Raw genomic sequence first — 10,845 nt, forward strand, 5'->3', positions numbered from 1 at the left:
ATTTGAAGACTAGTTTATTTTGTCACTTTTTCTCACTATTTACGCGATTTCAAGAATATGGTTTTTATTATTCAATAAAGAAAACAAAAAAAATTACGTATGTGTATATCAACCCGTAAGCACATGAGACTAAGAAGATATAATTAATAACTTAATAATTAATTGCAGTATCTGCAAAACGATTGCTACTATCACATGATAGAAGCCACGTTAGAAACTTTTTTATAATTAATTGCAGAAACTGCAAAACCGTTATTATTGTCACACGATAACTAACTTTTTTAATTAATTGCAAGAACTGTAAAATGATTGCTGTTCTTTAGAGAAACCCTCCACCAAGACTAGGGTTCCAAGCACTGAAAGGCCAAGTAGAAGTGTTTTCATTTAACCCACCTCCAGTGCTACTACTAGGCTGATTTGCATGAGTCTGCATCATCTGATCATAAGGCCCAGTAGCAGTATTTGAGGACGAGCTCCCTACAAAAAAGTTAGTATTATCATTGGCGGTCTCAAAAACTTGGGGCAAAAGCATTTTGCCTCTAGTCTCGTTCACTTTGCACCCGAGCTCCTCCATATAAGTTTTTAAAAACTCAAGCCTGTCGGTCTCAATCTCTTCCAGCGGGTGCTCCCACCAGTTCTCTGACATACTCTCCTTCATTGTTTGGCTTATGTTGACCCCGAGCTTTTTTTCGTTGTCGACTAGCACCATCACCTTTGTGAGGTCTTGGCTCAAAACATTCAAACTCACGCTTCGGTAAGCCTCAAGCATCTGTTGCATATCATGACCCATGGTCAGCTGGGCGAGTGAGAGTCTGCCCTCAAACCTATCAATCAACGTCTCAAAGCACGGGTGACCAAAGGAAAAAACTTTCTTGCCCGGTGAGAAGACCATGAGGGCAATCTCTGCACCACACAGGGTGCAGAGCTCACTGGCCTTTTTGAAAAGGCCATTCCTCCTCTTGGAGAATGTGACTTGGAGACTAGCCTCATTCGTAATCTTTGTCATTGGCACTCTTTGGCGACCCCTACTCGTCCTAGCCATGGCTAACACACTCAATTGATTGTTGTGTGTAGTTGGTGGTAGTGAGGGAGGTATTTATTGTGTTTTGGGTACATCGAATTTGGGACTGAGGGAGACAGGTGTCTCTAGCCACCTAATAAGTTATTAGTCTTGGTTGTCATTGTTCTTTCTTAATTTGTATTTAGTTACTAAGATACTAGTTTGGGAAAAATGTGAATCACTTTTTTTAGCATAGATGGTAAATAAATAATTAATTTTTATTGGCTAATTATTGACTCATAGTCAGTATGACTCCTTACAGTAGAGAGTATGGTTGGAGTACAACTTTTTTAGAGAGCTCTTAAAGAAAATTTTGATGATTTTAACAAAAAAAATTGCTATAAAATAGAGAACATAATTGGAGATGCTATAATGCTTTCTAGTACCCACCAAAATAGGATTATAATTGATATTTATCTTGTATTGATAATGAAGTTATAATAATACGTTATTAAATCTAAAAGCTTCTCATTAAAAATTATAGCTTGTATCATCATAAATTAAAAATTAAAAATTAAAGTAATATTGTTTAAAAATTTTACCATTAATTTCTCTTAAACAAATCGAAATTTTACACTATAAACACATGGGTTAAGATTCCTGGACCGGCCCTTTTTCTAATGGCTCTTGGGGTGCCCACATTCTTCTAAAATTTGTCTGGGCCTGCAAGTTGAGTAATAGCCTAATCTGATCCAATTGCTCAAATTTGCAATTTGAGTAGCAGCGTTTCGGCCCGTGGCACCTTTTCGTGCGACGTGTTTGAAACAAACCGAACAAGACCTATAAGTATGAGACGGTTTTTCGTTCCCCTACGAACCTTTCCTTCTGAAACTCACACTCACTTCAGTCTTCAGGGTCTTGATCCTCTTCTTGTTTTCAATTTGGTTAATTTCTTTACGAATTACTTCTTTTACGTCGCTGTAATTTCCTTTTTTTCACACAAATGCAGATACAGAAGGTGCCAATTAATCTGTACATGCGATATCAGAGTCACAATGGTGGAATCTTTTCTTCCAAGGGTTTTCGTGTAAGTAATCAAATGAACTCCGTTTAGGTTTGTTCCATCCCAGGTGTACGTTCTTAGTTTCCTGGAAATTAATCAATTAGTAATATAAATTTGTTTCTGTTTACTACAGGATGGTGTTTGGTTACGCTTACCCGGCGTATGAGTGCTATAAGACTCTGGAGAACAATAAGCCAGATATTGAGCAACTTGTATTTTGGTGCCAGTACTGGTATGTATGCATAATGTACATGGATAATCACTTTTCATATTTTGAAATTATTTTGATCATTCATTTTTTTTAATTGATATTAGGGTTTCTCCTTCGATATGGGTTTGTTTTGCAGGATACTAGTTGCTATGCTTACTGTATTGGAGAGAATTGGGGATGCCTTATTTGCATGGTAAAGAATTTGCTTACAGAACTCAGCAATATTTCTAGTAATTTTTTGTTACATACAATGAAACTTTCGTACACTTTTGTACAGATTAATATCTCATATAATGCGTGTGGGGAATAGTTAAAATGAATGTAGCGAGTAAACCTATGTGTTGACTTGATATACATAATTGATTCTTTTCAATTTTAAGCCTTTTCATCTAATAATTATTTACATTGTCACGTTAAGTCAAGTCTCATAATTTTATATTTTAATACATACGATATTATCTAAGGTGAAGAACTTAACATAACTTTTTTATTATATAATTTTCTAGTTTTTGTGATGTGAATTTAGTGTTCCATAGGCGTTTAATTTCCCATTATTGACTCATTGTTCTCCATCTTTGTTTTTTTTTTTTTTTTAAGGTTACCAATATACTGTGAAGCCAAATTGGCATTGTTAATATACCTCTGGTCTTCTAAAGTGAAAGTAAGCATCATCCTCAATCCTCTCAAATTTATCGTAGAATTAATCATGCTTTTTTATGAGAAACATGCCTTTGATGAGATTGAACTACTCTCCATATTGTCAATTAGTTTTATAATACTGAATGTTTTAATTAACTTTGCAGGGAACGAGCTATCTTTACAATCACTTCTTCCGGAATTTTGTTTCACAACATGAGTTAGAGATTGATAGCAAAATATTAGAGTTTAGGGTTAAGACTGGGGATATTGCAAACTACTGTTGCCAAAAGGCTCTGAGCTATGGCCACAAAGGTGTTTCTGAGATTTTTCAGTATGTGTCTTCCCATTCGGAGTCACAGCCTCGTCGCGACCAGGTTTGTAGATGTTACCCTAGCTAGTGTTGTTTTGTTAGGGTTTTGCTGTAAGAGAAAAAATGTATGTTTAAAGACCACAGATACATATTTCGTGTACATAATCAACATTTGCAAACAATGTGGCAAATGAACATTTGCAAACAGTGTGGCAAATGAACATTATACCAAATAATATATATATAATAATGTGAAGGTATATGGATATTTCATGTAATCTTGTTGTCTCTGCAGAAGCAAGGCGAGTGTACTGAAAGAGTAATTGCTTCTGGCCAGTCTGAAGCTGAAGCAACAGACCAAAGAACGCGAGAAAGCAAATTTGAAGATAAACCAACTGAATCAGTGACATCGTCTGGAAATGGAATGCCAATTCCCCACAACAGCAAACGATGGTTAAGAAAGTTGATGAGACGATGCGTACGTGGGAATTAGGCATTGGAGGATATATTCCAGTCTGCATCAGCCTTTACATATACATGATGTGTGTGAAGATAGAAGTGTAGACGTAATATGTACCTAATTGACAGCATCATTTTTTGTATGTATAGGTGATGATATTAATAGACATTATCATCACCAAGGTACATTTTATATAAAGAAATTAATCGGAAACTGTGTATGTGTATAAACCATAAAAGTGTCAGATTGTGAAAAGCATTTGCAACTTAATAATTACCTTTATTATCAGTAAAGCGATCGTCACTGACACATGATAGAAGACACGTGATTAACTTTTATAATGAAAGGCACGTGTATAAACCATAAAGTGTCAGAATGTGAAAACATTAGTAACTTAATAATATTACCTTCATCATTGGCAAAATGATCGTCTAATGCGGCATCTACAAAACGAACGATAATTGTTGTCACGTGATAGAGGCACGTGAATTTTTATAATATGATCGTATTAATCTTTATGAGGATTCTTTCAATGTATGCTTGCAGTTGTAAACTGTAATTTGTCTATAATACAGTGGGCTAAAAATCCAGATATTCTTCTTTATGGTTAAAAGTTAAACAGCGTGCTGTTGAACCCTTTCCTATTAAGCTTTGTCATACTTTTCAATGAAAACAAGTATTTGAATAGTCTTTCATGAAAACAAAAAAAAAAAAAAAAAAAAAAACCACACGCTGTTGAACCCTTTCCTATTAAGCTTTGTCATACTTTTCAATGAAAACTAGTATTTGAATAGTCTTTCATGAAAAAAAAAAAAAAAAGAAAAGAAAACCACACACACACAAAGGAACTACACCGAATAGCATTACACAAAACAAATATCATTAGATATGACATTATACTTAATATTGCAAACTCAAGAATAGTATAGCAAGTTGGTCCTAGATAAATTAATTTTCTAATTAAATCAGATGCCAATTCTTATAAACCCAATACATCCAAGCACAATTTTTTAACCCAACTTTCAAGTACCCTTTGTTGTATTTGTTTCTTTATTGGATCCAAACAAAAGTAGATCGGTTAACTTCATTTTACGCCACAAGATTTGGTGATAATTTGCAAAATGAGTCATTAGATTTTAATTTTTGCATTTCACATCATGTGGTTTCTGAATTGCACCAATTTAACTTCTCCATCAATTTTATTGTCTAATTAGACGTTACGTGTTGATGTGGCATAGACTTGCTAATTAGACGATGAAATTGACTGAGAGGTTAAATTTGTACAATTCAAAAATCAAGTGGTGTAAAATAAAAAATTCAAAACCCCGTGACTCATTTTGAAAATGACCCCTAAATCTAATGGTGTAATTGTAAAATGAAGTTAACCCAAAGAGAGACTCTAAGAAGACACTCTCAAAAGTGGGACTCTCAGGCACTTCATGTTTTGGCATAATTTTGCGTGCCAACATTATAAAACATTGTGCAAAAAATATGAGGTGACGGATAATCTATAAAAAGTCTCACTTTAAGAAAGTCTCTTTAGCATTTCTCTAATTCAAAATAAATTTTCAAAAGAACAGTAGATAAAAGACATAATATTTCATTAACTTGACTAGCCAGTAGGCTTATTTGACATCTGTTCTTCATAATAATTTGAAAGCAATAAACAAAAATAAGACCTAACAGAACAAAAGCAAACTAACAGAGAAAACATAATATAACTCTCTCAAAGTAGAACTCTCCGACGCCTCATATTTTTCTGACATAATATTTTATAATATCGGTACGAGAATTGTGCAAAAAATATGAGGTGGTGGACAGAAAATCCCAGTTTTAAGAGAGTATCTTTAACATTTCTCTTAATCAAAATCATAACTCTCTGTTTTATGCCTCTGACTTAATATTTAAAACCATCATAAACCTCTTCATGGAAAGCCTCCACCACCATTAGGGTTCCATGCATCGAGATGCCAACCAAGAAAGTTATTCAACGCAGCACTGCTAGTGCTAGCCTGATCTACAGAAGCCTGTACCATATGATCATTGCCATATAAAAGATCGAATCCAGCATTCTTAACATTAAAGTTAACCAAATCTTGGTGGCCAGAAGCCCAACGACTCGACTAGATGAAGTGCTTGTTGGGTTTTTGGAAGATCTGGCATTCGTATCATGTTTTTCATGTTCATGTCGTTTTTGTATTATATTTGATATCTTAACGGGTCGTATCGTGTAACATCCGTTAAAATAAACGGGTAAAATGACCCGACCCGAAATCGACTCGATAATATTAACAGGTACTATGACCCGACATGTTACCCATTAGGGGAAATATATTTTAAACCAATAAATAATCAAATGAAAAACATAATACTAAATAAATATAAACATATCATATTATCACATTCAAAACATAAAAACGCATTTGTCTTTCAAGCATTACATATTTACATACCCAAAATAAGAGCATAATAAAAAAAATAAAAAAATAAACATTAGAACATTACAAAATATCAAATGTTCAAAAGATTTGCAAAATTAAGAGAGTTATGTTTCAAGGTTTGGAACCTTGCACATTTTCTTACAATCAAACTCTTCAATTTTCATCAATCACCATGGGAAACGGTATTGGAACTTTAGCTTGATATATTGTCTTCAAGAGTTATATTGATGATATTTTCAATGAGGTTTTATACATTAGCACTCTCTTCTCATTTATCATATGGCTATTGTTTAAGTAAAGTCTTTAATAGTTTTTTAATTAATGTAGAAGTGTGAAAAATATAGAAAAATATATAAACACTCGTAATGACGAGCTTTACAATTTTCGTGAAGGGCTTAACTTTGAAATGTGCCACTATAATCATATAAATCATAGATCAAAATTTAACCGTCGATTATTGTTTACATTTATGCTTCATTTTTCTCACCAAATTTTGTTTTTTGAAAACATGATCTATTATAGTATACAGGAAGATGAACGGTTCAGATCGTTGATATTATGTTCAGAGTTTTACCATTAGTGAAAATATTGTTTGGTGTTTATAAAGTCTCTACAAACTATATAACATCGACTCATATTTCAATTAACCGTAAATATCTATTAAAGATCTGAACCGTTCATCTTCCTACATCCCCCAGAAGATCATGTCTTCAAAAAAGAAAATTTTAAAAATGAAATTCAATATAAAGAATAAAGCCTAAACGACGATCGATGGTTAAATACAAATTTAAGGTTTATGGATTATAGTGTCGGATTTCGAAGTTGACTCCTTCACGAAAATTGTAAAGCTTGTCACCATGAGTGATTGTGTATATATATATATATATATATATATTACATTTCTTACACTTCTACAATAATTATTATTAATTTTATTACTTTTACGCTTAAATAAAAAATACTATTCATGAAGGTTTGAAGGGTTTTAAAAATCTAAACAATAATGTAAGTATAACTGTGACATCCCACATCGCCCAGGGGAGTGATCCTTAAATGTATATTCTCATCCCTACTTAGCACGAGACCTTTTGGGAGCTCACTGGCTTTGGGTTCCGTAGGAACTCCGAAGTTAAGCGAGTAGCGCGCGAGAGCATTCCCAGGATGGGTGACCCATCGGGAAGTTCTCGTGTGAGTTCCCAGAAACAAAACCATGAGGGCGTGGTCGGGGCCCAAAGCGGACAATATCGTGCTAGGTGGTGGAGCGGGCCCGGGAAGTGATCCGTCCCGGGCCGGGATGTGACACCCGAAACTCGTTATTTTTATGTCGTGTCATCGTGTTGTGTAAGAAACTGCCGGGTCTAGTTTTTGGGCCTATTATTAGGATAAACTTAATTCAAATAATAATAATATGCAACAAAAAAAAAATGATAATAAATATACAATATGCAATTCGATTATATATTTAGTTAGTTGTAATTAATAATGCTACAAGAACAAAGGAAAAAAAAATTAAATTAGTTGAATCCTCATCCCCTTGTGTACTGCTTTGTAGGATCATCTTTGTGTTTCTTCTTCTTCATGACGTTTCACGAGAAAACTCCTCAAATGTTGAGTCTCTAGGAGCATTCACACTGATACACCAATGACGAAAGATGGAGTGAGGAATTCGATTGTGCTAGCAAGATCACTCATTTGGAATAATGTATTTGAGCGGCACACTATGGTGTTTTGGCATAGGATTTGTTTTTTTTTTTTTTTTTTCTTTTCTTTTCTGAGGGACAAAACTGATTTCACTTAGCTTATGAGAAAAAAGACAAGGGGTATATATAGACCTCTTGCTGCACCCCCTATGCCGCACCTCCTTTAGGATTTGACATATGTTTCGTGTCTTGTGTCAAGCCCAGTGATTTGCCCATTTTAGGCTTGGTACTTGGACCCCTTTTAATTAAATAAACCCAATGTTTATTTTAATTATAACATGTCCAATATGCCAAATAATAAATCCAATATAACTAACAATTATTATTTTTATCATCATCCATGTAACGTCGTTAGTATTATCATAGGTGTGTGACCTTTTAGGTTCTAATTAAAGCCGACAATGAAATTAATTAATAAATTAATTTAATTCTACAAGTCAATAGTGACACCTAGCAGCATGTTATGCCTATCCAGATTAGATAGAAGTATTTGTGATACAATCAAGATACTTTTTCAAACCTTGATTGTAGTTACAATGCAATATGATCCTTTTATCATTCATATCCCAATCAAGATTTATGTGACATGGATTTATGTCAAATCACATGTAGTCTTCTATGATCACCTTGATGCATCTCATGTTGAAGTAGTTCTTACAAGCATAGCTTGATCAATAAGGACTCTACCTGGGCAGAGCTTTTTGAGATGGACTTTCAAGTGGCTTTGAGAGATATCTCCTTTTATTAAACAATTACCAAAATGTGATAGATTTCTTATTGCGCATTCATATATCCCATACTCATCTACATGAACCCAAGCAACACACTATCACGCTCTACGAAGTAATGAGGGGCACTGAGTTGAAGTGAGCACAAGATATGCAATGATGCCTCATGTCTAAGAATTATTTGCATACTACAACCCGAAGCTTTGTAACGTTTGACGCGTGGTAAGCATCCATATGTTCAAGCTTCTTGGGCGGTCAGCGATAAGTGAACTTGCTCAACAGACAATAACATGTATGTCCACCATGTGTCTAACACGCATAGTACGAGATCATACTAACCTTATGCCATATATCCTGACCTTTTTGGATAGTCAATGTCCAGTTGACTTTTCAAATGGCTAGGAACTTTACTTAAGGACTAAGTGACTATAGAATACAAGTATATTTGCCCTAACCTTGTTTAGAACGTTGCTTCCATGCATATGTTAAATCCTACGGACTTATTCATGGTATATTATCTCTACAATTTAAAACCAAAACTCGTGAATTAATAATATGAAGTTATTGCATAATATCCAATATCAACAATTGACATTCTGGGCACAACTCCAACAGTATTCCCCACAAAAAAAATTAATATTATTAGCACCGTTTAATGCTTGGCCAGCAAGCATTATGCATCTAACCTCACCAGTTGCTTTGCACCTCAGATCTTCCAAACAAGTTTTGAGAATTTCCAACAACTTGGCATTCTCGATCTCATCTAGCGGTCACTCCCACCAGTGATCCACCGTGCCAGCATTCATGGCCTGGGTCATACGACCATTGAGCTTTTTTTGTTATCGACCAACCCAAGCATCTTTGTGAGGTCATTGTTGTGCTTATTCAAGGTCACATTTCAAAACGCCTCGATCTTTTGTTGCAAATTGAAACCATGGCAAGTTGACTGAGTGAGAGTTTGCCCTCGAACCCATCAATCAACACCTCAAAAAAGCATGGATGGCCAAAGAAAATTACCTTCTTGCTCTGTGTTAAGACCATAAGGGTCATCTGTATATCACATAGGGTGTATAGCTCACTAGCTTTTTTTTTTTTTTTGTTTTAATTTTTTTTAATTTTATTTTTAACAAACAATATTATCTACACTAAGGAAAAGGAGGGTGGGTTTAACCTCACAATGTGCTAGCAATAATGTGTAATGTGGTTCAAATTCGCCTTTGGCAAGAATCGAACTTAAGACCTCTCACTTACAAGTAAAAAAGAATATTACTAGACTGTAGTATTAAGTGGTAACACATTAGCCTTTTTGAAAAGGTCATATCTCCTCTTGGAGAAGGTGACTTGGAGACTGGCTTCATTCGTTATCTTCCTCATCGACACCCTTTGGCGACTCCTAATATTTCTAGCCATGACTAACACTAGAAATTTATGGTTGAGGGGGCCGAATTTCCCTAACTAGAGGGGGTCGAATTTCCCTAACTAACCTAGATAATTATCATTCTTTGTTGTCATAATTTTACTAAATTCATATGTAGTTACTAATATACTAGTTTGGATGAAAATTGAATTCCTTTTTTTGTTAGCACACATGGTAGGCACTTCATGAATTTTCATTTTATTCATACCATGTTGAACCAATTATAACCATTTCTTACTCACTAAGAAAAAACATGGATGCATAGGGAATTAAAGTGCTAGATAATATTTTCCTAGAAAACCTAATCTTATCTTCTTAATTAATTCTTATCTATGACGAATATGCTTTTAATTTAACGCATATTCGTCCAATAAGGAGCAAAGGAAATAATTGAGAAAATTGTATTAATGATCCCTCAACTTTAATACAATTGAGCAATAGTCCCTTAACTAAAAATACATGACCATTAGTCCCTTAACTCATAAAAAAGAGCAGCTATGATCTTTTTCGTTAACTTCATTAGAATTCGTCAAAATGAGTTATGTTAGAATAACGATTGCTATAGTTGAGTTAAAGTTGAGAGACTTTTATTCCTCCGATTGGATTAAAGTTAAGGGACAATTTCTCTAGTTGGGTTAAAGTTGAGGGACCATTGCTTCAATTTTTCTCATTTGGTTTTCCATATATGCCCCTCGATTTAGCCTCATGTGTGTAACACGTGACTCATTTTGATAGAAGTTCTAACGGAGTTGATAAAAAGGACCATAGCTGTACGTTTTAAGGAGTTAAGGGACCAATGGTCATAAATTTTTAGTAAAGGGACCATTAGTCCAATTGGATTAAAATTGAAGAACTATTACTATAACTTCCTCGAAA

General features: G+C 34.3%; 2 protein-coding genes across 2 annotated transcripts; one reads left to right on the plus strand and one right to left on the minus strand.

Annotated features, from left to right (window-relative positions):
• Window positions 1-288: 288 nt before the first annotated feature.
• On the minus strand, window positions 289-1,042 carry LOC103948881 (agamous-like MADS-box protein AGL62). The gene has a single exon (XM_009359965.2). It carries the CDS (start codon window positions 1,040-1,042, stop codon window positions 320-322), a length of 723 nt encoding a protein of 240 aa, XP_009358240.2. The 3' UTR covers window positions 289-319.
• Window positions 1,043-1,990: 948 nt separating this feature from the next.
• Window positions 1,991-3,716, plus strand: LOC103948882 (putative HVA22-like protein g). The gene is made up of 5 exons (XM_048568999.1): window positions 1,991-2,295; window positions 2,411-2,467; window positions 2,872-2,935; window positions 3,078-3,287; window positions 3,519-3,716. The coding sequence occupies exons 1-5, from the start codon at window positions 2,198-2,200 to the stop codon at window positions 3,714-3,716; spliced, it is 627 nt and encodes a 208-aa protein (XP_048424956.1). The 5' UTR covers window positions 1,991-2,197.
• The last annotated feature ends 7,129 nt before the right edge of the window (window positions 3,717-10,845 follow it).

This window comes from the organism of the source record quoted next, unplaced genomic scaffold (genome assembly GCF_019419815.1).
Source record: "Pyrus x bretschneideri cultivar Hongxiangsu unplaced genomic scaffold, Pyrus_bretschneideri_v1 Contig10, whole genome shotgun sequence".
NCBI lineage: Eukaryota > Viridiplantae > Streptophyta > Magnoliopsida > Rosales > Rosaceae > Pyrus > Pyrus x bretschneideri.

What these genes read in the sequence shown, in the direction of transcription:
- LOC103948881 (XM_009359965.2), bottom strand. Translation starts at nt 1,042, where the DNA reads ATGGCTAGGACGAGTAGGGGTCGCCAAAGAGTGCCAATGACAAAGATT.
- LOC103948882 (XM_048568999.1), top strand. Translation starts at nt 2,198, where the DNA reads ATGGTGTTTGGTTACGCTTACCCGGCGTATGAGTGCTATAAGACTCTG. An exon ending in GTATTTTGGTGCCAGTACTG is followed by an intron (nt 2,296 to 2,410) that starts GTATGTATGCAT and finishes TTTGTTTTGCAG; the next exon opens with GATACTAGTTGCTATGCTTA. An exon ending in TCTGGTCTTCTAAAGTGAAA is followed by an intron (nt 2,936 to 3,077) that starts GTAAGCATCATC and finishes TTAACTTTGCAG; the next exon opens with GGAACGAGCTATCTTTACAA.